The sequence below is a fragment of the Pelobates fuscus genome, chromosome 3 (genome assembly GCF_036172605.1).
Source record: "Pelobates fuscus isolate aPelFus1 chromosome 3, aPelFus1.pri, whole genome shotgun sequence".
NCBI lineage: Eukaryota > Metazoa > Chordata > Amphibia > Anura > Pelobatidae > Pelobates > Pelobates fuscus.
The window spans coordinates 241092096-241119508 of record NC_086319.1 but is presented as its reverse complement, the minus strand read 5'-3'; the positions used below and the strand labels follow the sequence as shown (position 1 = coordinate 241119508).

The window sequence follows — 27413 nt, the reverse complement described above, 5'->3', positions numbered from 1 at the left end:
GTGCGTGTGGTCAGTGGCCCCTAACCACGGAGGCGGTGGGGGTAACGCGCTAGCGGCTCCGGTGCTGGCCCGATCATGTTAATGATTGTCTTTGTAGTGTGCTGCCTGTTAGTGGTTGTATCGGTGCAAGGTCTTTGCCGTAATTGTGATCCGTTAAGCCAAGGGGAAGTCGTGTGGGTGTATGCCTTACAGAGGTGTCTAGTTGTTTGCTAGTGTTGTTAGAAAGCAGTAAACGTTCAAAACAAGTTAAAACCATATTAAAACCAAAACAGTAATGGCATCATTAGTAACTCTTGCCTATAGGCTGAAAGGCAGTCATTGGTGTCAGGTGGCTGCCACAGGGGTTCCTCTCCCCTTAGGTACAAAAGGGACAGTCCTGGTGGGGTCCCATGTATGGGAGCTGGCAGGCTCTTCCGTGTGGTCAGGTCCTTGTGGGAGCCCCAGTGCCCTGAGGAAGGAGTCCACCTCCTGAGTGAAGTTGAGGTGTAGAGTGGTGCCATTATGGTCCAACGACTGTTTTTAGTGCTGTCCAGTGGTAAGTCATCTTGGTGTCTTGGAGGCGACGGGTCACAGGGCGCAGGATCCTTCTCCATTGGAATGTGACTCTTGTCAGATCCTGATAAAAGGGAAGACTCTCAGATTCAAAGTCGAGTGGCGTTTTGCCTTTTAAGGCAGCGAAGATGGCATTTCTGTCTGTCTGGGTATGGCATTGAATGATCACATCTGTGGTGATTTGCGGATACGGAATATCCCTGCAATAGCTAATTTTTTGGCCTGTGTATGTGGCATTATGGTGGCGACCAAGCATCTGATGTAGTGTGGTAACTCTGTCTGGCTGATTTCAGCAGGGATGCCCTTAATTTTCCATTGCATTTGCGGCTTCTTTCTTCTACTGCATCCAACTTGTTGGTCAGGATTGCGTGTGAGGCTTTTAATTGGGACACTGTTTCTTTAAGGCCTTTCACGTCTTTTTGGACGTCTATGATGTCCTCTTCTGTAGTCTTCACTCGGTCTGTGACCGCTTGGACCTCTGTTTTCATTAAGGCCATGTCTGCCGCGGACATTTGTTTTAGTTCCATTAGAAGGTTTTTAATGTCCAGTTTAGTGGCTGGTGTTAGTGCATCTGGGTCAGCCTGTGTGTCCTGGGATGGTTGTTGGTGCAGGTTGTCCCCCATGGCAGGCTCCGAGCATGTGGAGCTGGTGTCTGGGTCAGGTGGGGCTGTAGTGCGCTGGAGCATAGCGCTTATATCTTGGGTGTCTGCACCCACCTGTTGCTATCCGCTGGGATTTTCGTTCCATGTTTGCCGGGTCGGTGGTTGTGTTCTCCGTGGGCGGTAAGGCTGTGCAATTGACCGCGTTGTGGAGCGCCGTTTCGAAGGCCCTGTAGTCTGAGTAGGCCTTGTTTGTGCGGCGTGCTTTCCGTCCCGTCTAGGGGTATACGAAGGGCATCGGTCAGTTGAAGGCTTTGCCCCCTTGCTCTGGCAGTTGATTTTTAGGTTCGTGTGGGTTGTATTGGCAGTATTTGACGTTGATTTGCCTCATTTTTAGCCGGAGCTCGCTGCATTTACGACCGCTCCGTTCAGTGGCTAAGCTCCGCCCTCAAATATTTTCTTTTTGATCAAAATGTAACAATATTTGAAAGTTTCTACATAATGTAGCTTCCAGTGTGGCATAAACTGATGTTTCAAAACTGGATAAAAAAACTGCAAGTTTTTGAGTTGCATTTGATTTTAACTAGTGCAAGATGCCTCCAAAAAAATTAATGGAACACATGGATGCTAGGTCATAAACAGCTGTGACCTGCAGTTAATGTCTTGTTTTTAATTGAATTCATAAAGAGGACTCTAACTAGATCCTCTGTACCGCTGTTTGTATAAAAACAATGATTCCTCATTGCCCCTTGTCAACATCCGCTGTTCATTCGAGGGGACATGCAAGAATGTTGTCAGACCGCAGTATGCCTGGTCAGATTACAATGACCTGTTCGTAGAGTTTAGCCATAATATTGTCTCTTCGTAATTACCTCTTAGTTGGTGCACCCATGTGTTGGTTTTTTTTTGGTTTTTTTTTGAGGGAAAGCTTTAATATAATGCTAACCTAAATGCCTATATTATGCTAGAGAATTTCTTTCTAACTATATATAACTACCTCTTAAATGAACTGATAGGGGTAAAAAAAAATACTATTTTCCTTGGTCACAATATATGGTCCACTCAACAGTTATCACTAGTCCTTAATCTTTCTATGAAAGCTTGCAACATTAACATATCTCTCATAAATTAGGCTGTCCAGTAATAGCAAGTACACCCAGCAGATTGCGGATTGTGCCGTTATTAATGGAAACCCAGACTATTTTGCAGTGATGGACATAGTGATTGTCGTTGATGACAGTCACCATGATTGCTTACCATGGGGTACCTTAATTTTGCTATTTCTATGATGCCTCACTACGGAGTCCTTAAGAAGAAGACTAGTTTTGCCAATCTAGCGAGACAAGCTTCATTAGAGCAATTTAAACAAACAATGCAACCATCACCAAATGTGTCTAAGTGGTGGGCACTGTAGCCTGGACAGTGGCCGTCACAAAGGTGTAAAGCCAGGCATGGCTTAATAGCAGGAGCTTGTGGCAGCAGGTGTCTGACAGGACACAAGTAGGTTGTCAAACTATTTTTAAATGGTTTGGGCATTTCTGGCACCATAAACTCTACGGTGGTCTGTAGTGGTTATGGTACATGGCGTGTTCACTAAAAAAGTTTTACTCCAACCCTTTTGGGGGTGGTGGGTGTTGCAATAAGTCACATTGGGCTGTGTGAATTAGGCCTACCTCTCCATTTGCAGTATAAGCTGTATAGAAGATTTGTATTACTTACCTGAACTCCAGCGCCGGGCAAAGCTCCAGGTACTGCCTTCCATGCCCCTCCTGACATTACAAGGGCCTTCGCATAGTCCAAACACCTGGTGAGGGAAGGGTGACTGGGAGGGAGGTGGGTGAGAGAATTTATTGTTTTTTTATTTCCTTTTTTTTTTATATATATATTTTTTTTTAACCTTTCTTTTATGGGGAGGACAAAAATAACTCAATACGCCTGTTGCTAGTGTACAGTGTGCACAACAACGGACATGTTTTTTTGTACAGAATTGACGTTTAGGTGCCCGGAAAAGAGTTTCCGGCTGCCAAAATCATATTTGTTGGGAGTGCAACTAGCCCACTGCACACAAGTGCTAATCTCTCAAACTGAAACACTGAACTTACTGACCACTTCAAATCACTGAAGGGGTCATGGTGGTTGGAGTAACCATTTAATAATATTGGTGTAATCCTACCACTGAGCCCAAAGATATGTCTTTCTTATTGTCTGGTCTTTTACGGGTAAACAGGGTTTAAAGTTGCTTTGAACTGTGATTTGTGGTTTACAGATTACATGAAGATATCCAGTAGACTAGTGCACAATTGCATTTTAGGTGCAACGAATTAATCAAATTTCTTCCAATCTATTCCCAAGCAATTCAATCTGTCTGGGATTTACCTGTGAAGTCTTAGTTGCTGAATAATATTGATCATCAGTGCTAAAAAATTTAACTCGTCTACTAGTCATTGGCAAGTGGAAACTCAGCCCTGGTTAAAGGGACACTCCAGGCACCCAGACCACTTCTGCCCATTGGAGTGGTCTGGGTGCCAACTCCCACTACCCTTAACCCTGAAAGTGTAATTATTGCAGTTTTTTATAAACTGGAATAATTACCTTACAGGGTTAACTCCACCTCTAGTGGCTGTCTACTGTCTACTAGACAGCCACTAGAGGGAACTTCCTGACTCATAGCAAAGATTTTCTTTGCTAGAGCGTCGCTGGACGTCCTCACGCTGTGTGAGGACCTCCAGCGTCGCTCAATTCCCTATAGGAAAGCATTGAAAATCTTTTTCAATGCTTTCCTATGGGGAGCGCTTATGCGCATGCGCGGCATTGCTGCGCATGCGCATTAGGTCTCCTCGGCTGGTGGGCGGGATCAGTCTCGCCCACCGTCCGACAGAGTCAGAAGGAGGAGCGGCGCGGAGGAGGAAGCAGCGACGAGGGACATCGTCGCTACCTCAGGTAAGTGACTGAAGGGGTTTTCACCCCTTCAGCAACTGGGGATTGGGGGGTGGGAGGGAGAGGGAACCTGCAGTGCCAGGAAAACGGATTGTTTTCCTGGCACTGGAGTTTTCCTTTAAGGTGCTGTGGCACCACCATTGCCTGATAATTTTGTTTGAAAGCAGTAGTTTATTAAAACCATATTTGTAGAATTGATATATGTGATGCAAGTAAGGATCTTATATAATAGAGCTATGCACTAGAAGGTCAGGCATAAAAGGACAGTGCCTTAATAACTTCATCTTCATAAAGTGGATTTGGAGCGTAACCTATATTTTTTATTTTAATTTTTTAATGTAGAACATTTCCACTTTAGACAAATGTCTGTTTACATTTGTGCTCCTGAAGACCTTAGAAAATGAAAGGTGTAGCTTAGTGTCATTATGCACAGAATGCTGTTAAAGAGACACTATAAGCACCCAAACCGTAGTGGTTTTGGTGTATAGATTTTGTCCCTTCATTCTGACAAATGTAAACTTTGGCATTTGTAATAGATGATGATAATGTTTACATATGTGTCTAAGAATGCCTGTCAGATACACACTAGAGGCACTTTTTACCCTTGATTATCTGCAATTTGTGAAAGCTATCACCGTCTGCATCTACATGTCGGGCAACTAAACTTCGATAGAGAAATATTTAGGTCAATGGCCTGAGATCATCTATCATGATTGTCTCAGAATAGGTGAAGCAGTGGCTGCAACAAAACCGTAAGGCTGCTTGATCAAAGGTAAGTTTTTAAAGTTTGTTGTTTGAATGTCAGATTCAAGGCCAAACTGTAAAAAATCTCCAAGTCAGTTTTGCTTCCAGTTTGGCTACTTTGGCCTTAATTTTAAAATTCACTTTGAATTTCTCAGTAGTGACAAACCCTACAATAGAAGTATCAGATTTGTGGAGTATAATGATTGCCACACATGTGCAGTAGGTCTCCAGTGGCTTTTTTTTTAATGAAAAGCATTGAATTTGACCAAGGTCCATGAGCAGTGATGATCTCAGAAGTGACAGAGCAGCTGCTGCAAAGAGACTGACATGGCAAAGGATTACAGGTGAATTTAATGGCTGTTTTGCTTTGTTTATTAATTTGTATTTATGTATAAAAGTGGGCTCAGTTTTCTGAAAGGAGAAAGGAGCACATTTGTAAAGGGAAATTGTTACATCTTTGAAAGTTTTATTTTTTTTTATAAATATAAAGTGTGTTCCATTGATCCAACACAGATATTGCATCATTCTTCTCCTCAGCCACACTCCTCATTCAACCTAGGTACTTCGCAGAATGCTGCGTACCTCTCGGAGACACCGACACCAATATCAAAGTTCCTCTCTCTCCGATGTTCAGTTGCTGTAGTTCTATGCAGACAATTGGTGGCAAATATATTTTTTCTCATTGCATAACAACACTCTGCATACTTTATAATTTGTTTGAGTAAAAGATGGAAATTCTTACATAACTAAAAAAAATAAGAAAAAAAATAAAGTTGTGTGGATCCTATATGCAAGTCCAGAACGGATTGTCTTAAAGGAATACTCCAGGCACCATAAACACGGCAGCTCCCTATCAGAATAAGTAGTCACGGTGTTTGACAACTTACCTGAGGTCTTTTAATCGCCTCCTCTACTGAAGCTAGAGCTCCTGCAAGGAGCTTCCTGGCAGACCCCTGGTAAGTTGTTAAACCACTGCTGGTGCATGAGCACTACAGTGGGATTTAATGTTTATGGTGCTTGGAGTGTTCCTTTAAGGTGTTGAAGGTTAACTGATTATAGATAAATACGTTCTTTACCTGGCATATAGCAGCAGTACAGGAGGGATGTTCTACATCTAGATGGATAAGTAGCCTCTGAAATAAAATGGTAATTCTGCAATTCCCCTACCATTCATACCATAAATATCTGATCCGAATAAGACTCCCCAGTTCTTTCTTGTCTCACTTGCTGGCTGGACAAAAGCATCTGTTCTGAGACAGATGTGCATGACGGCTTGGTGAAGTACACAGGCTGTTACTTGGGGGCTTGACCAGACAGTTCCCCGGGTGGTGAAGTGCATGCCTACTGGCTTGGAACCAGTCAAAGCCAGTTATGGATCATAATAATGGGCTTTGTTGGGGTGCTTGGAGGAATCTGATGGCATTCCTGGGAAGCCCGTCAATGATCAGGCACACTGTAAGTCTGCACACAGCGGTGGAACATACGCCCAGGCAGCGTTTGCATTTGACTGTTCTTATTGGACTGCTGCACATGCACAGTAGGAATGCTGATTTATTTTTATTTTTTCAAAATATAAAACTTTACTGTCTATTTAAGGTTGCTTGTCAGTAAAGAAATAAAATGTCACCAGCCCCCACACACAATTCTGGGGCATTATTTTATTCTTTTACCTTAAAGGCTTCTATTTCTTTCTACTTTCTGTTCTAACAATTGTGATAATTGATGTTTATCTTACAGGTGTCTATTCCTGTTTCTCCAGATAAGATGGACAAAATTCCTCCACCTGCTCCCAAACTGAAGCCATCTTGCAAACATAAACACCTAGCCTGCAGCAAATGTGCCACCCCTTTTCCTGATGGTTTTTAAAACAAGATCTGTAATCAGTGCTCGGGGGAAGCTTAAGAAAAGGCTAAACAGAAAGAGATGCATTAGTTCCTGAACTTGTTTCAGGAGAATCAATCTCAAACTTCTGGAAGTTTTAAAGAAACCGCAGTTGAATCCAGGTAATCTACGTCTGTCTAGAACAGTTCTATCAAAGGAAGAAACATAAGTGGGTCTTTCTCCACTGAGTTGTCATCCGGTTAATGCTCCCATTCTTTTTGGTCCAAAGTCTTCAGCCAGGATTTGCCATCTGATTCTGTTTTCCTGACTGAGGGATTGAATCCATTTTATTAAATTATGGACGAAGGGGATACCCTGAAGAAAAAAAAGGTAAAGACTATGCATCCAAGATTCTTAAGTCTCATAAATCGGAAATGGAAAAACCCAGAGGAAAAAAAGCCTACACATTTTCAAAATACAGGATTCAAAACGGCAAGAATTGTCTAAAGTGGATTTGCAAACCTCACAATAACCACTCAAAATCCTTGGATGTTAAAACCTATCAGAAAACTGATGCAATATAAGATTTCTAGAAAAACCTGCTTCCCAATTCCTTTGTTCTGCTTACACTTCTCAATTAGAAGTAGATGCTCTACTGGTGGAATCACAAATTCTCCTCCAAAAAGGCATCCTAGAAAAGGTTCCAATATGAGAACTATTTCAAGGGGTCTATTTAAGACTATCTGTAGTGCAAAAACAAGTCATTTTGCCCTGTCCTACATTTAAAGAATATGAACAAGTGCATCCAGTATTAAGGATTCCAGATGAAAAGGATCGTATGCAATCCATATTTTATGTAGCGGAGACTATATGGCCACCTTAAACCTAAAGAACGCATACCTTCTTATTCCCATGGCAATAATTTTAAGGAAATACCAAAGACTTGTCATCAAAGCAGGAAGAAAGACTAAATATTTTCAGTTCTAATCCCTTTCATTCTGCCCTTCTGCAGCTCCATTTTTTACTAAAATTGTACCCCTGCTGGCAGCTGGTCTTCGAGAAAAGGTTATTTCAGTTTTTCCTTATCTAGATGATTGGTTCCTAGAAGCCAATTATAGTCTTCAGTTTCAAGGAAACATTCAAACTACACTTTGAACATTGCAGAAATATGGATGGATCTCCTTCCACAAGAATTCTGTTTCTATGTCTAGAAGTAGACTCCATGTCTTTCTCTCTTCACCTTCCTCTTCAAAAGAGAAGGAAGATCAGGAAAATTCGGACAAATTCACAATGTTGCATAAGTGCATTTTCACCTCTACAATGGGAAATCATTCAGTCCTGGTCTGAGGAACAATCTAATTTCAACAAATGTTCGAACTGAGATAAGATGGTGGATTCACTCAGAATTCTTGTCTCTAGGACTATCCTTCAATTAAAGAAATGGTCTCAATCACTACAGATGCTTCGAAAACCAGTTGGAAAGCTCCTCTAAATACTCTATTGCATCAAGGAAAATGGACTACAGAAGAGGCAAAGCATTATTCAACTTCAGAGAAATGAAAGCTTTACTTGCCTTCAAGCCCTGGATAATAGGAAAGCTTGCAAGATACGATCAGACAACCTCACAGCAATCACTTACCTGAATAACCAAGGCGGCACAAAAATCAAGTCTTTCTCGCCTTTGTGACAACATTGCGTCTTTGCCAGAGAAAAGGCTAGAATCCATCTCAGCAATTTACATCACAGCAATAGACCATTTGATAGTGGACTACCTGACCAGAGCACAGTGGAAACAAATGGAATAGTCTCTAGATCTAAAGGTTTTCCTAAGAATCACGAAGAAATTCAGTCATCCAGAGATCGATCTCATGGCGACAAAACTGAAAAGTACTGACATTCACTTTTCTATTCTGGAAAGATTATCTGGATTTTAGATTGTTCTGTAGGGACTTGAGATTTTAGTGGGTTTTTTCATTTTTTTTTTTTTTTTTTTTCCATATCCCTGATTCCACGATTCTTACAGAAAAGCAAACCAGACAAGGTAACAGTGATGGTCATCATCCCATATTGGCCCAATCAGAGCTGGTTTTCTGAGTTAAAACAAATGGCCATGGAAGATTGGGAACTTCCCCTCTCAGAACCGATACTGGAGAACAAACCACTTCCAACAGAGACTGCAGATTCTTATACTGAATGCCTAGCTTCTGCAAGGTTAATCTTCCGGGTGTAGAGGAACAGATGCTTGATCTGCTTCTAAAATCTACTTGAGAATCTGGAAAAAAACGTCCTTGTGTAGTGCAAGTTATTTCTTATCATGAGATTTGTTTTTAAAGCCAATTAACATTCACCCCGGCAGTCTCTTTGTCTGCTTCTCAACGTTTCTAGAGCGAACATAAGTCAACACATCATTTTCTCCCCACTCTATTCCAATCTCTTTCTCCTGAGGAAGTCATCTTCTACTTGTTGCATGTAAAGAGGGCTCTGGAGATTTACCTCAAATGGCCATCAGCATTCAGATCCTCTGATCATTGCCTATAAGGGTAAAGAGGCTTCCAAAGCCACAATTGCTATGTGGTTAACAGAATCAATTAACATGGGCTACAAATTCGCTGGTCAGTGTCTCTACACCTTCCAAGGCACATTCCACTAGAGCAATGGCAACCTCTTGGGCAGAAAATTAATTGGCCTCTCCAGAGGATATCTGCATGGTGGTTACATTGTCCTCCTTCATTCATCACTACAGGCTAGACATCCTTTTAATTCTGAGAAGCTTCTTCCGGGTATAAGGTGCTTCTAGTTGCTTTTATCTTACTGAACCACTTGTATTTGGGATCTTGCTAGATCCCTCCTGTACTGCCGCTATATGCCAGCAAAACCAGAAATTCTACTTACCAAAACATTTCATCTTTCCTTTGCATAGTGGCATCCATTTGTAATAAAGTATTTTGATATTTTTTGTTGGTCTCCTGTATTCTTTATTCTTGCTATTACTGGGGCAGTCTGATACGGACCTTGTATTTAAGGTATGAAGAGGAGGGGAATTACGTAATTAACATTTTACTTTAAAAGTTACTCGTCCACCTAAAGGTAGAACAGCCCTCCTGTACTGCCGCTCTACTAAGAAAGAAAAAAAAAATGTATGACAAGTAAAATTTCTGTTGTTCTTCCCCAGATGGGCGCACAGATGCAGTTTTGGATGATGTTGGTCAGGCGTTTAAGTTGATGGGTGTGAACCTCAATGAACTTGAAGATTACATCCACAATATCGAACCAGTTACTTTCCCGCATCAGCTTCCGTCCTTTCCTGTTTCCAAGAACAATGTCTTGCAGTTTCCTCCTCCAGACAGTAAAGATTTTGAGGATCGGAAGGAATATATTCCAGATTATTTACCTCTCATCGCCTCTTCACAAGAAGGTACTGTGCAGATTTAAGATTTATTTATTCATTTATTTACATTAAATGAGGAGTAGCCAACAAGCAGCCCTGCTCGACTTGTTCAAACCTTGCCCATACCGAATTCATTGTCAACTTGGCTCTCAGTCCCTGCTCAGATCACTCTGAAAAGGAATTAAACTTTTTATGGTCCCACTTTCATCAATCCCACTCCTAAAATGCAGATAATTTAACAGACAGCAGGAGCATGATATATAAACCCAAACTGCTTTGTTCTTAATTACGTCATGTATTTTGAAAAAATTATTTTTTGGTTTTTATTTTTTTGTCATATTCCACTTTAATACTTAACATTTTTGCTAATCCTACTGTTTTGTGGTTCTAAACAGTGACTTTTTTAAAGGATCACTATGGGGTCAGGAACACAAGCATGTATAGTGTTAAATTATCTATCTGGTCCCCCTTGCCCTCCTAAATAAAGTAAAATCTTACCTTTATTCAAATCTGCTGGTGCTGATCAGGCAATCACAATGCTTTCACATTGGAAAGCATTGGATTGGTTGAGATTGTCAATTCTGATGATCTCAGCCAAAAAAGACAGGCCAGAGGCGGAGCCAAACGCCACACTGGCCAATCCGCATTTCCTCGTAATGATGCATTGAATCAATTCATCATTTGGAAAGTTAAGGGTCTACATGGAGAGGGTGGAAGAACCTCCAGTAGCCGTCTGAGGAGTGGCCACTGAAGGTGTTGCTAGGCTGTAATGTAAACTTTGCCTTTTCACTGATATTCAGCGTTTACTGCAAAAAGGGACTGTCTACATTCACCAGAACAACTACATCAAGCATGTCAAACTCGCGGCCCACAATGGATATCTTTGCAGCCTGGCGAGCTGCAAGTACATGCTTAGTGTTATAGCAGAGTCGGCACATGCTTTCCCCACATTAAAGGTGCCTACTCTGCGTCAACTTACCCGGCCCGGGAGGATAGCCAGCGAGGGAGCTCAGTGTTCCTGCTCCTCACTGTTCCCTCGCACGCGCCGTCTGCGGTAAGGCCAGGCGCCGGAATATGACGTCATATTCATCACTTCATATTCAACCACGCGAAGGAACACTGATAAGCAGAAAGAAGATTCCTACTGGACACCAGGGAGGGACCCCACATCGTCTCCCAAAGGTAGGGAGCAATAAAGAAAATGATCAGTGAGTGTGTGTGTGTTGGTCAGTGTTGCATTGGCTGCAACTGGACAGTGGAGTAGCTGGAGGTGCATGGAGGCACGCAATGCCACGTCACATTCTGACGTGATATCGTCGTGCTCCATCTTCACAGGGTTTCAAGAAGTAGCGGGAGGATCAGACTTGGCACTGGGTGCGGACGGCACCATTTGGGGTATACCAGAGGCCGGACTCCGAAGTCGCATACTAGCAGCGGCAATGTGAGTGGAGTCTGCTTGTTGGCTAGAGGGGGGTACTGGGATTTAGTATATGGGGAGGGGGAATGCTGATTTTTTTTTTTTTTTTTTTTTAATATGCTGTACTTTTCAAAATGTTTCTACAATTCTATGAAAATGTAAGGTTTCTTTTTTTTTTTTTTTTTTTTTTTTTTTTTTGGTCTCACGTAAACTTGTGGCGCCTTGTTTATGTGGCCCGTGCTAGACTTTGAGTTTGACATGCTTGAACTACATTAAGCTGTAGTTGTTCTGATGACTATAGTGTCCCTTTAATAAATATAAACCTGCATCACAAAATTCAGACTAAACTCTCATAGGTCTTCTAAGATTGATTATTTGTGTCAGTTAAAGTTAAATCAGTGTTTTACCTCTATTGGCACATTTCTTGCAGCAATTTATTAGATCTGATGGATGTTTTTAAATTTCCTGTTTTGTTTTATTTTTCCTCCATATCTCTCATTTTTTAGTATATTGAATATATGCCCTTTATTTCTGATGACTCAACGTATTTTGTGAATTGTTCTTTTCCATCAAAAAAAGCATTCGGCTTTTTTTTTCTTTTTTTTTTTTTTTTGCAACTCTAAATATGTCAGACTTTTGAAATGGTAAGTTTCTCTGAACCGTAGAGGAATTTAATATAAAGAAAAAAAATTGGGGATGTTTTAATACACACGATCAAAATGATTGAATTAAACTTTCACTGTTTTAGAGCGCTTTGATAAATATCCCTCGTGTGTCTATCCTCTCACCGCTATAAAGTGTATTGGCCAGTGTCATTTGTATATTTTCAGAAAGTACATATCTGTATACCAAGAGAGGTATTTTACACTGCAACTGATAACAGAAGGTGCCAGTATGTAATATTACATTGCTACTTGGTGCCTGCTTCACAGATAGCACTCCTGAAATCCTGGGATTACTTTCTCTCCTGTTGTTGTGATCCAAGGGTTGGGTACTGAAGAAAGTGTGTTTTGAACAATGCACATCCCTGGCTAAAGTAATTGCTAGCTTCGTGGTCATCTGGATCTGCTGAACACAGGACTCTGGAACCTCTCCTACTTTCCACTTACCTTACACGCTGTCAGTGTATTGTAAATGCAGCCCACAATGCTTGGCTTTGCAGATAGTGGCGCATTGGCTTGAGGTGCTGTACCTCGCGTTTCGTATCTATATCGTGGGAATGCTCAATCACAATTGATAAAGGGTGCAGTTACCCTGGTCTGAATCAGCTGAATGGAAGATATTCGGTTGCTTGTGGCTAACCAAATCCACAAAGTACTTATATAAATTTGGCTTATCAACAGACTGCTGTACATTAGATGACTGGAAAAGCAAATTAGGTTGAAGTAATCCCTCACTGCTCCTTATAAATCTCTACCCACCCCCCTTCCCTCTCTTTCTCAGTGTGCTAATTCTCCCACCCATTTAGCCTTCAATACCCTTGACCTTAGTTTCTCTTATGCATGTACTGTCTAACATCTGCAACACTCCATTTCCTCTCTCTGATCACCACCTCTTATCATTTGTCTTGAGAACCCTATCACCCAACGACCTCAGCCTATCCACCCTCAACTCAGGAGGAACCATAATTCTATTGACCTCCTGCATCTGTCGGCTGATATTGATTCACAACTCCTATCCATCCCTTCCCTCTCCTGTCCCTCACTGGCCATATAACACTACCCTAACCTCTGCCCTGAACGCTGCATCCCTGCTTCAAACTTGCACCTCGAGGAGGACACCCCCCCAACTGTGGCACACTAAATCAACATGCTACTTGCAAAGATGCTCATGTTGTGCGGAACGCTGCTGGGGGAAGTCTCGCACCCAGTCAGACTTTCTCCATTACAGATTCATATAGTGTTCATACAGCGCAGCCCTTTCCCTCGCCAAACAGTCATACTTTTCCACTCATCTGTTCATGCTCCCGCAATCCCAGGCATCCGTTTGATACCTTTAACTCTCTTCTTCGCCTTGCTGTGGCCACCCCCAAAACTAATCTTACAGTCGATGGCTTTGCATGCTACTTTAACAACAAGATTGAACAGCTAACGAAAGAATTCTCCCCACCTTGCCTCTCTTTCTCAACCACATGTAGATCATGCCTTTCCTACCCTTCAAACTTTCTCCCCGGCTACTTAACAAGAGGTGGCTGCGCTTATCCTTTCTTCTCACCCCACCGCTTAAACCTGCCCCATCTCGCCTTATCAGATCTCTCTCCCCTTGCCTTGTACCTTCCTTAACACACATCTTCAACTGCTCCCTCTCTTCTGGCGTTGTCCCTGCTGACCTTAAACATGCCACTGTAGTACCCATCCTGAAAATAAAAATCTCTTGACCCGACCTCCCCTTCTAACTATCGTCCTATATCCCTGCTCCCTTTTTCCTCAGAGCTTCTGGAAAGACTTGTCTTTACCCGTATGTGTCACTTCCTCAATTCCAACTCTAACCTTGACCCTCTTCAATCTGGCTTCCGCCCCCCTCCACTGTACTGAGACTACTCTAATCAAAGTTACTAATGACCTAATCACTAAGCTAAATCCAAAGGCCACTACTCCATACTAATTCTTCTTGATCTCTCTGCTGCTTTTGACACTTGATCATGCTCTCCTTCTTTAAACTCTTCAATCACTCGGTCTCTGTGACTCTGTCCTCTCGTGGTTTTCCTCTTATCTCTCCCAATGCTCATTCAGTGTCTCCTTTTCTAATTATACCTCCTCCCCATGTCCTGTCTCTGTTTGAGTCACCCAATACTCTCTTTGGTCCCCTTCTATTTTCTATTTATACTGCCTCTCTTGTCCAACTTATTACCTCATTTGGATTCCACTACCGCCTGTACGCTGATGACACCAAGATATACCTCTCCTTCCCAGACCTCTCCTCTGCTGTCCTGCAACGTGTCACTGCTTGGATTTCTTTCATCTCTGACTGGATGTCCTCCTGCTTTCTGAAACTCAATCTCTAAAACTGAGCTCATTGTGTTTCCTCCTCCAAATACTGATCCTCCTCTTTCGCTCTCCCTTCAAGTTAGTGGTATCCATTTAAGTCCATCCTTGCAAGCGCGCTGTCTTGGTGTTATACTTGATTCTGGCCTCACATCCAGTATGTTGCCAAATCCTGCAGATTCCATCTTAAAAACATAGCCCACATCTGCCGCTTTCAAATGCAAGATGCTATTAAGGAGCTTGTCCATGCTCTAGTAATTTCTTGCATGGATTATTGTAACCTTCTCCTAATTGGTCTTCCAAAAGCAGTATTGCCCCACTACAGTCTGTAATAAATGCTGCCTGATTTTCCTCTCCAGTCGATCCTCACACATCACCCCTCTGTCAGTCCTAACGTTGGATTCCTGTTTCCTATAGGAGTCATTTCAAAGTACTAATCCATACCTATAAAACATTGAACAATAGTAGCCCTTTTTATATCTCTTCACAGATTCGTAGGTAGACTTTGCTGAATCCAAATATGTGCTTTTTTTGCAGTAAAAGCGAACAGTATTATGACATTTACAGCTAAAATATGAGGTGGAACTACAAATTTAAGTTTTTATTTTTTTTTATCTTATTCATAATAAATTGTTTCATATATAAATATTTGATATGAAATGAAAGCCCTGTTTCTCCTGAACAGACTGATATATAATAAGTGTGGGTGCACATTATATGAAAGAGATGAATTGCGGTTGAACAGACCTATAGCGCAAATTCCATTTTTTGTTTTGATCAGAACGTGTACCATCGACTCTGTCCTGAACGGGTTAAAGGTATTGTATATTAACTTTTCTATTTATTTTCCCTGTGCCAAAAAACAATCCCTGCTGCTGCCCGATCTGCCTCTTGTAACTTAAAGGAACACTAGGGTCAGGAACACAAACATGTATTCCATACAGAATCGCTTTGGTTTTATAGTATCCAGAATACAGCCTTCAATTACAGACTGTGGGATTCTCCCTCTCAAATAGAGCCTTGCAAACCCAGAGCCAGGGGTGATAGGGCTCTGGTCCATGTGAGTTCTTTTCCCATATACTTTTTGTTGTATACCATCTGCACTATACTTTGCTATGCTTACTTTCAGATTTACCATCTTCAATAATAGCGCACTAATTTGGTAATATCATCAGAAGTTTTGTTCACATAGAAAAGTATTGGATTGGCTGAGACTGTCAAGGAGGCAGATCAGGGGCAGAGCCAGCACAATTCAAACACAGCCCTGGCCAATCAGCATCTCCTTATAGAGGTTAATTGATTCAATGCATCTCTATGAGGAAAGTTCAGTGTCTGCATGCAGAGGGTGGAGATACTGTGCAGCACTGCCCCAGGAAGTACCTCTAGTAGCCATCTGAGCAGTGGCCAGTGGAGGTATCCTTAGGCTGTAATGTAAACACTGCATTTTCTCTGAAAACAGTGTTTAGTGCAAAAAGCCTGATGGTAATGATTCCACTAACCAGAACAAATCCAATAAGCTGTAGCTGTTCTGGTGACTATAATACTATTTCAAAAATGTAAAATTGCTTCTGTTATTGTAAAATATTTCTTACATCTTGGCTTTTTTAATTTAGATTTGGCATTGCATATGGTCAACTGCATTCATTCTAAAACCATAATGTGTCCATTCACCCCCTTTCCAAGCTGGACTTTCAGCATGCACTGTACTGTATAGCGGATCTTTTTCTTGTGATCAATGTTCCAGTGTGTTTTGGTTGCACTGCTGCATTAAATTAAATGCATTGAATCTGTAAAATGAAAATATTTCCTCGCTATTACTAGCTAATTTTATTTAAAGGGTCACGAGTTACCAAAACCACTTTATTACCTACCCTGGCAGTGCCGTGCATGCATGAGAGTTTTTTTTTTATATATATATACGCACTCACGGTTTTGTAGTAAAAGAAAATCATCTTTTATTCGGTTATTCCATATTATTGTTTGTTGCTCCTGAAGAAAGCCCAGGACGTGGGCTGAAACGTCGCGTTTTTATGGAATAACCGAATAAAAGATGTTTTTTTTTTTTTTTGGCTACAAGACCGTGAGTGCTAGCCCATATAACAATATGTTTGTATATTTTGGATATTGGAAAATTCCAAAGAACTTTCCCACGCTTGTAAAATGACACAGAGCACTGTGATTGGATGGCTTGAAATCCATCCAATCACAGTGCTCTGTGTCATTTTACAAGCGCGGGAAAGTTCCAAAGAACTTTCCCATGCTTGTAAAATGACAAAGAACACTCTGATTGGCTTAAATCCACCAATCAGAGTGTTCTTAGCCTAATTGCAGGGCGGGGCAAGGCTTTATTAGCCTTCCCCTGCCCTGCGGAGCTCAGTCTGCGCAGAGCCCTCCATGGGTGAAGATGGATTATTTTTTTTTGCGCTAGTGTTTTTTCTTTTCCGTCTGGTTTTTTTTTTTTTTGGGCGCTCGGGTTTTTTATTTTATTTTTAGTTTGACGGGTATGATGGTTTTTTATTTTAGAAAAAAGAAGACGTCGAATGGTAAGTTTAATTTTACTTTACTTTTACAGGTTAGCAATTTTATTCCCCCCTCGCTATTTTTTTAGGGTGAGGGGGGTAGGTAGGGGCATTTTTATTTGGGTGGGTGACTAGGGGCTTGGGGACCCCTAGTCACCTTGATGGGGGGTGGGGGGGGGGGGAAATTGACTTGGTGCCCCCACCCGCCGCCCGGGGGGGAGGACAGTAGGTCCCCCCCCACCCCTTATTACCATTATGGCCCCCACCCGCCGCCCCCCTATTACTTTTTTTTTTTTTTTGTCTGCTCACTGTTTAGTGGACATGCCCCTACTCGCGGTCTAGCGAGTAGGGGCATTGGGGAGATTTTAATCTCCCTTATGCTATTATGGGGGTCATATTAGACCCCCATAGAGTGAGGGGGGGGGGCTGGGGGGCTTATGAAGTTGTGGGGAGCATAGCTCCCTGACGCTTCTGTCTTTACATATTACAAGGAGGGAGCTGCACGCCGGTAGCTCCCTCCTTGTAATAAACCGAACAAACAAACGAACACTGATATTCGGTGTTTGTTCGTTTGATTTTTTTCTATTCATTAATTCGTCTGTCTGATGAATGAATAGGTGAAATTCCCGTTCGCATGTCCAGGTGTTTCACTGGGCATGTGCGGGAATCTTACAGTCTGTGTAGTGTGGGTAGATGACGTGTCCCACAGGGACTTCACCTACCCACACAAAGATGGCGGCGCCCTGAATAAAGATCGGGGCAGAAGATAAAGAATAAAAAATAGGTAATGTGGGGGGCTTAGGGGCATTTGGGGATGACTAGGGGGTCGATTGGATATAGTGGAGGCGGGAGGGGGGTTAAAAAAAAAAACTGGATTCGGCATGACAGTGCCGCTTTAACAAAATAATTTTTTCATGTTAGTTTAATGCCCTCTTTTATTTGTAGTTTACTTCAGTCTCAATATTCAGCTGAGAGATGAAAGCCTTGTTTTTTTTTGTACTTAATTTACCTTAAATGTGAATTTATTCAGGAGAATTTCAATTAAAATAGAACTTGCTTTAAGTCAATGGGAACTGTATGAAGTGAACAAGCTCTTCCATTTTTTCCCCATACTTTTAGTTACCAAAGTATATAAGTAAGAGCAATTACATTTTTTCAGATTTGTGCTGGACTTTTAGGGCTTTCTGAATAGCTGTTAGTTTTTATTTTGTTACCAGTTTAATTTAATTCAGATCTCAATATGTTGAGGTAGCAATACTACGAACTTAATTTGGGTATAATTTCCTCTATGATATTCTCAGTTATTTAACTTTTGACTTACACCTCATTTGCCTAAATGCCATTGCCACCCCTATTTTTCTTTCTCTGGCTTCATGTTTAAATATTGTATTTGTTGAATTAGTAGAGGAGCTAAAAATCCTTGATCGTTTTGACAATATGGAATAAAAAGTTCAAAAGTGACATTTTGTTTATGGCAAGAACCTTGTTTGTGTAATAGTGTTCAAACTAGATTTCCTTGTTTAAAATGTTGCTATTCTTATCTGTGTGTAAATGTAATTACCCCTGACAGAAGCACTTTGGAATGTTTCAGGGAAATTATGGTTTTTGACCAGTGCACGCCAAGCTGCCAAGCTCAGGAAGTACTGGTGCCATAGGAAGGGAGAGAAATTCACATTTCATTTCCTTTGCAATCCAGGGATTTCAGCTGTACCAGTGTAGTAACTGAAACAGGAAGTGAAACTGCTTTCTCATGGCCTGTGTACAGAGCCCATCACAGCAGGCTACCAGCTGACAAACATTATCATAGGTTCAAGTCAACTGCTTTCTGATATTGATGTCGAGTATGGGAACAGAAACAAATCTCCCCCTTTTCAGCTTTAAAAAAGTGAATCTGTCATAAACCATTTGTTTTAGTGATGTGACTTTCCAGTGGCAGATTTATTATGTTGAACTTTCCTCCTAAAGGAGACTTTCCATAATATAAACTGCTCGTATAAATGGTATTAACTCTAGTTGCCATCGACTGCTTCTAAAGCCATTGGTGGGAAGATACTGGAATACACAACTGCATTCAAAGTGGTTTTTTAACCTGTCTAGATTCTATTGCTTAAAATATTCTTCAGGTACTATGAAGGGTTTAAGATTTGCAATATATAGCTCTGCAGCTGTTGTGTTATAGAACTCATAATCCTTGGCCTGGGGTTTTATTTTATTTGTGTTACAAAGTCTTTCAATCTGTTGGTTGCATATTAAGTTGGAATGTGTCTTTGATTTCTGAAGGTTCCTCAGGTTTGTTTTAATGTTTTATTTGATGCATTTATTTGTTTTTGTAACAATATGGTGCCATCTAAACATTCTATTTCATTAAACTATGGACAACTATACTTGAGAAGTTAAAGGATCACTATTCTGGAACACATGTATTCCTGACCCTATAGTAAAAAGCCACCATTTCGTTGGCTTGCCCCCTTTCCCCTTTAGCACCCTTGAAATGGATTAAAACTCACCTTATTTTCAGCTCTCTACGGTTCTGCCAGTGCTGGACCCGCCCCCTTGATGACATCATCAAAATAGCCGATCCAAACCCAAACGCTGTTTTGGCCAGTCAGCACCTCCTCATACAGATGCATTGAATCAATGCATCTCTATGAGGAAAATGCTGCACCCCTATGCAGAGCGTGGGGATGCTGAACGGCAGGGGTGCCTACTGTGCAGTCCTGAGCCAGGAAGCCCTTCCAGTGGCCATCTAAGGAGTGGCCACTTGGAGGTGTCCCTAGGGGCAATGCCAACACTGCCTGAAAATGCCTGAAGGGAGCTATTATACTCACCAGAACAACTACATTAAGCTGTAGTTGTTCTGGTGACTATAGTGTCCCTTTAAGTGTACAGTTCCTGATTCCTCTGTCAATAATACATAGGCGGAAGTGAATTTATTACACATGCACATGACCATGTGCTTTCTTTTTGTCATCTTTGGAAAGAAGTATGTAGAATGCACAATTGATTTATACCTTCTCAAGGGGCTATTGTGAGAAGTTGTTTTTGAGTTTGTTCTGTAGACAGCTATAATATACATTGGAGATGGGAGCATGACACTGGATTGTGTGGTTGCTTGAATTCTGCACAGTAGTTAAGCTTTCTTAACTCCCAGCTCCCTGTTCACAGCGGGATAGTTTGTATCAGATTTCCTCTTATGTTGACCCTTGCAATGCCAGACCTGACACTTGCGGTTCTTGGCATCTGAGACTGATTTTTGTTCTCGGAACTTTTCCACATTAAAGTTTTGACACTTATTTTGCCTGGCCTCTTCTGGGTAATTTTAAACCCGTATTGTTTATTTTGAATTATTATGAAATTAATATTAATAAGAGCCATCTTTTAATAAAGGAATACTGTAATTGATTTTTTCCCCTGCGTGTATTGCATTTATAATGCAGCTTAATTTCTAATTAAGTGCATTATAATGTATTGGTTTTAAATATTTAGGTATAATCAGAAGAAAAAAAGACCCCAATACTAATGGGTGCACAGATGTGGGAGCACAGTAAAGTACAAAGAGATAATTAAAAACCTTAATTTTATTAAATCTAATATATAAACATGTAGGCCAAAGATGGCTAAATCTTTAATGTAGCTAAATGTTTTGTGTATAGGGATCAGGCAAGGAGGTTAGTGTGGGGGGGCTGGAGAGAGTATGTAAGGGATATAGAAAGGTTATACTCAAAAATAACTCTACTAGACCAGAGGCCCAATTCTATAGGAACCTCTCCCCAGAAGGTGTGTGAAGTTACTTGGCATTAACTAAAGGGGAAAGCTTGAGGAATATCCACTAACCTATAACCCTTCTCAACACAAAGGGTCAAAAGAAAGGGAGAAAAATGCTACCGTAGCCCTATTTACCTCAGCACCGCACAAGGCTAATGCCGAAACATCCCTAAGACTACAAAGAAACACAAACCAAAACTAAGTGCACATGGTGCTAGCAAAGTGAAACAAAAAAATCAGTGATAAAAGAAACACCCGGACGTTTCACCCTTTCTTTTGACTATCATGTTGAGAAGGGTTATAGGTTAGCTCACATTCCTCAAGCTTTCCCCTTTATTTGATTCAAAGTTATCTCACACACTTTCTGTCGAGAGGTTCCTATAGGACTGGGCACAATAAAATGGGCATGGTGTAACTTTAACTTTTTTTTGTTTTTACATATTGTATTTATTTCTAGTACCAGCTCTCTTTGCCATTAACACAGCCATATAAATACAGACGTGATCTGGAGTCCCGCGTTCCATTATTTAGCTTGCTAAATACATTCTCTGATGGCAAAAACAGTGTAATGACTCATCTTTTCCGCTTATTTCACTTCTCTTTCTCTAGTCATATTCTTTTTCTTCAAATTTCCCCAGCTCTTATTGCTTCTTGCTCACATTATTGTCTTGATCCATGTGTGAGCTATCATTTTTACCTTTAAACCAGTTGTCCCCTTATTCCAAGTGTTTGGCTATAGTGATGTCCCGAACAGTTCGTCGGGAACCTTTCGCCGGCGAACATAGCGTGTTCGCGGTTCTTCGGTCCGCCCCCTATTTGTCATCATTGAGTAAACTTTGACCCTGTACCTCAGTCAGCAGACACATTCCAGCCAATCAGCAGCAGACCCTCCCTCCCAGACCCTCCCACCACCATGACGAATAGGGGGCGGACCGAACATCGCACGTGTTCGCCGGCGAACTGTTCGGGACATCACTATTTGGTTTATTGCACCCCTTGTACTCAGTCTGTAATTGCTGAATCTCCCATGTAATGTGAAACAATTTCTGTGGCTGCTATTGCTGGGCTATGAACTCTGAAGATCACTTTAATTTTGTTAAACAACTGCAAAATGGTTTTACATTAAGCATTTAAGCATTTTTTTTTTAAATTATTTTAAATAGCACTAAAGTATAGCATTAACGTGTGCAGCACTTACCCAAGAAGCACTTCTAAAGGCTGTCTGAGTGACTGTCACTAGAGGCGTTTTCAGACAGCAATGTAATCAATGCCTTTAGTCTGAAAAGTCAGTGTTTGCATTGAAAAGCATGCAGGGACAGTATACAGACTTCAGAACAACTACATTAAGCTGTAGTGGTTCTCGTGAATATTGTGTCCCTTTAAGAATAGTTTTTTTGACGTTTAAAAATCTGGCTCCTAGATGTGAAGCAAATTTGTCAAGCTCTATTTTAAGGTATGTAGCACGCATACTGTTCTCATTCATGACAGGGTGTAATTTTTTTGCAGTGTTCATTAAGGAATACATATTGTAAATAAACAAGGGTTTAATATTATGATCAGACAATTAGTTTTTAAAACCTTATTAATGCACTGTGTCTGCTATCGGCAAATATATTTATTGTTAAAAGAGATTTCTATTTGTGAAACCAAATGTGAAAAACTATCTTCTCCTCCTTTAGATTTAATTTGAATATGTAATTATGTAACAGTGAATAAAAGTCAAAACACATAAATAAACATTAAAAAAAAAAGTTAAGTTAATATTCCCCTTGTAAATACTGTTTAGCTAATAATATGGGGGTTGGGGGAAGAGAGGGGAGAAGGGACTGCTGGTTTTAATGCAGCACTGGATGAAAATGCTTGCAGTTTTATTACATATCACTAGAAGGCACTGTTGCTCCATGAGTAGAAAACCTCTAACTCCTACTTGCTTAAATTAACATTGAAGTTATCCTTCCTATGTCAATTAAGGAAAGGGGGTGGTGGAAGTGCTCTGAGGATTAATGACATTCTTGCTGAATGTATAAATTAAGTTCATACATAGAGCATGTATGGCAAATCAGAAGGACTTAAGATATTATTAATGTAACAATAAAAATGCTTTTGCTCCAGCCTTTATTAACCCATCTCATTTGGGTCCTACTCCTCCGAAAAATCCAAACTCAAGCAAAAAAGTTGGGTAACTGTAGATTTATATTGATCCTGAGGTTAATGTAAATTAAGTAAACACATATGTGTATGCAATAAATATCTGTAATTTTGTTTCCTGGTTTACACTTAAATCAATCATTGTTTATAGAAGACAAATATGCAAGCTCAACATTTAAGTATTCAAACATGATCTATATGACCCCCATATTAGTGTAATACACTGACTCCTCCTTCCCTCTCCCCTCCCCCTCAAAAAAAGTGTTTAATCTGTGGTGATAGTATTGAAATAAAGCCTTTTCTGTTGTCAGTACTTTATTTACTACATTACTCTTTATTTAAAACCCTGTTTTTGCAGCTGGGAGTACAGAAAAATACACAAGGCTTGCTAGTGTAGAAAAAATACATGAGGCTTGCCCGTGTGCAAATAAAAATTGCACCCAGTTCTAGTTCTGTCCAAGTCTCAATATTTGCTCTCACCACTAACTGTTAGCTTGTAAAAGTGTGGCCCTGGCAAATAGTAATTCTCACATGGTGAGTTTGCCACGGACCTTCCATGTTTGCGGCAGCGAGAAACTTTTTAAAAAAAAAAATATATATTTTTTTCATACTCTTTCTGTGCACCCTCATATAGCATTTACAAAAAAATATGCTTACATGCTGCTGTCTGCCCTTTTTTACATTTATCTAGCAGTCATTTTTGTTTAAGAAACTAAATCTGGCATTCCAGTTTTCTTTTTTGGGGGTCTAAAAAAAAAAAAAAAAAAAAAAAGTCTTGCCCCAAGGCCCTCTCTACATTGGTTCCACCACTGATGGGAATCCTACACTCTAACTTGATGTACATACTTTCAACCGTCTTTTTTCCTCCCAAACAAAAAGAAATGTAAAAATGCAAAGGTGCCTACTTCCACCGTTAAAAGAGTTCTAAAATATAAATGTAACATCATGCTATTATATAAAAATAATAACCTTGTGAGAAAAGTAGTTTCACAAGCTAACCAGTTTAAAATAAATATCATTCTCCAAGTCTCCATACGAGGACTACTTATGGTGCTGTTTGTTCCAAGCTGTTTTCTTTTCAAATAATTTTTATTAAAGTTTTACATATTTGTATAACAACAAGAATATAAACATTGTATTAGGGGTAGGAAGGGAAGGGGAACTTGGAAATGGAAAAGAATAACCATCCAGCATTAAAATAGGCATAACAGTGTATATGGCAAAAAAAAAAATGTTTTTACATCAATGCACTTTAATAATAAATATGTCAAAGACCATATGCGGTTTTGATTTTTTTCTTCCCACTTATCCCAGTTGTATTTTAATATTGGGAAACCACGCATATTAGCTCTATGTGATAATTCGTGTGCCTTGTTTTCTAGAATCAAATTAAAAACTTCCCTGAGAGATGGCACATTTTGGGACTTCCAATGTCTAGGTAAACAGGATGTAGCAGCGATCAAAATGTGGCCTATGATTATTTTGTCTGATCTATTAATGGACTCCGGGAGTTTTTTTAAATAAGGCTAGTTCCGAGGTTAAAATGCTAATGGTTCTGTCCACTTTAATAATTAGGTCGTGAATCATTTTCCAATATTTAGTTAATTTAGGACAGAACCACCAAATATGGGCCATATTGCCCACACCCCCACAATCTCTCCAACACCGGTCAGAATACATATTGTTCATGTTGTGCAATCTAGAAGGGGCCAGGTACCAACGATATAAAATTTTATAATGATTTTCAAAGTGGTCGGTGCAATACGAAATACCTTTTTAAAGCTTTAAAAAAACCGAACCATTCTTCTAGATCGTACTGGGCACCCAACTCCGTCTCCCATGACAACATATGTTTTAATTTAACTAGGGGCTTGGCATTATAAAACGAATAGCATAAGGATATCATGCCTTTACTAGTGGGGCTGCATAAAAAAACTTTCTCTAATGGAGCTATCTCAAGCGTTTTATAGTTTTTATCTGTTTCAGGTACCTTATATAGTTCTTTCAATTTGTCAATGATTAACATACAATCCAATTCACATACATTCGTTAATCCATACTTAAGTTTCAATTTTTCCAAAGATAGAATAGCATTGCCGTAAAAAAAATTGTCAAGATTAGTTATAGAGCATTCCTTCAACAGTTCTATTTTTAAGGATGGAATATAATCTTTCAATAATTCAATAGGCATTGCTCTATATAGGCTGGGAGAATGATCATTTTTAAAAACAATATCCTAGGCCAGGGGTAGGCAACCTTTTAGCAGCACTGTGCCGATATAGGATTGTGATGTCCCGTAGCATGCCAGTCCTATTTTTTTAAATTTAGGTGTGCATGCTGCCGTATTCTGTTTGTGTTATTTTTACTGCAGTTGTTTTGCATCATTGTATTTGTGCGTATATGAGCTATTATATTGTATATGTTCATTAGTAGTTTATGGTATTGTGTATGATACATATGAATGTGGGCTGTGTATGAGGGTTGCTTGTGGAATTGTGTGTGGATGGATATATCACATTGTGTGTTTGGTAGTGTGTGTGGGCTGTTTGGGGTATTGCATGTGAAAGGCTGCATGTGGGGTTTGTGTACATGTATGTGGATTGTTAACGGGTTACGTTTGTGCAGATTGTGTGTATGTTTGTGTGTGGGCTCTTCGTATTATTTGTATAAGGGGAAGGTTATTCTTCCTTTCTGTGTTATGAATGTAAATTAGTGATAGTAAAAATGTCTATTTACTGTGTATACCTGTATTCAATATCTCCTCAAAATGGCTGCTAGAGCACCCGCTCCCACCGACTAACTACCTTGTGTAACAAGATGGCGCCTACATCCGGAGTAAAATCCCGGGATGATGGTGACATCACGCCTCGTAGGATGTGCATTAGATAAGACACTTAACCAATTAGAGATGTATTATCTCTGTTATCTACATTTTTGCATATGATGTATTTTTGCCTTTATAAGGGGCTTGCCGCCCCCTGAGTAAACATTCCAAAGTTTTTTATTAACCTGATACCTGTGTCTCAGTGTAATTTACTTCAAAACGTGCACGCATTCATTTTAACAATTTGGAAAGGAGCAGATACTCAGATAAACACTTGGTTTGATCCACAATATCTGTGTATATCTAGCAGTATGGTTGGCTTCCCTGGGTTCCAGTGGGGACCAGGCTTGCCTGGTACAGGTCAAAGACAGGAGCTGCAGGCTGCTCTACTACGTTGTGGATTCCCATTCACAAGTGCTTGGAGGAAGTGATCTGAGATCATTTCCTCTATGTGCTGCAATGCTTAAATTGAGGATTGTCCTTCACCATCTTTTCGTATTAGCAGATATTTGAAGTTTTACTGGGACTCCTGATAGGCCAGATCCTGTTTGGCTCTAGCAGCCTTGAGTGCCGTGCAAAGACACCTCGAGTGCCGTGCACGGCACTAGTGCCGTAGGTTGCCTACCTCTGTCCTAGGCCTTTAGTGTAGTCCTGGTAGATAAAAATAACGTTGTAATTCCAGGTCTTTTCTTAGGATTTAACCAAGGTAATTCTGACAATCTAACCGGTAAAATTTTTGATTCTTCTATTTCCATCCATCTGGGTTTATCAACCTGATTATTAAAGCTCACAGCCACTGCAGCGTTAGTGGCGAAATAATATTTGCGTATATCGGGAACACCGATACCGCCATTCGATTTGTGGTGTTGCAGGGAGGTGAGCCTTACTCGGGCTGGCTTGTTCCCCCAGATGAACTTCATCATTGTCGAGTGAACTTTATTAAAAAATGATAATCGGATGGACAAAGGGATGGTCCTAAAAAAATATAGAATTTTTGGTAGTATCGTCATTTTAACAGATGCGACCCTCCCCAACCATGAAAGTTCCATTCCGCCCCATCTCTCCATCTCCTTTTGTAGGTCCGACCATGCTTTCCTCAAGTTGTGATTATGCATATTTACCAAATTTTTGCATAAATTAATGCCAAGATATTCCATATAGTCAGCTCTCCAATCAAATAAATATAATTTCTTAAGGGTAGTGGTTTCCGAATTTTTTAAATTAAATGGAAGGGCCTGAAACTTAGACTCGCCAAGCTGTTTTCTGAATGTGTATTTTGCGATTTTTTTTTTTTTTTTTTTTTTTTTTTTCCTGTCTAGTCGTGTGTCCCATTTGCCAAGCTATTATAACAATTTCGTCATTGCGAACATTTAATTTTTGTGTACTTCTTATTCATGCACTCTGTTTTTTTTTTGTTTTTTTATATATAAATCTTTTTATCTTGCAATGTTTCAGGAGAGGCTATCAGTGGGCTTTTTTTTTTTTTTTTGGTCTAGGCTCTGGCTATTGAGCAAGGTCAAGATAAGTTTTTATCTGCACAGATAAGTCAAGTGTATTGCAATCAATACAGTTACTGTAAACTATATTGACAATATTTATTGCTAAGCCCCTAACGCATGTTAAGATTGCAAACGATTTTCTGTCTTGCATATATTGCGAATAAATGTAGATTTGAAGGACAATGATTGAGTTTGTGCTGCATAATCTTCCTAGTT

The 27413-nt window shown here is 40.3% G+C and overlaps 1 protein-coding gene across 3 annotated transcripts in view; it reads left to right on the top strand.

Annotated features, from left to right (window-relative positions):
* Positions 1-27413, top strand: part of TAF3 (TATA-box binding protein associated factor 3) — a 97882-nt gene that overhangs the window by 2974 nt on the left and 67495 nt on the right. For 2 of the 3 annotated variants that reach the window (XM_063448271.1, XM_063448270.1), the window contains exon 2: positions 9826-10068. In XM_063448271.1, coding sequence (XP_063304341.1) covers positions 9826-10068 — 243 coding nt within the window. Of the gene's footprint in view, positions 1-9825; positions 10069-11403; positions 11483-27413 lie in introns of those variants that run through there. The other variant, XM_063448272.1, reaches the window with a different exon arrangement.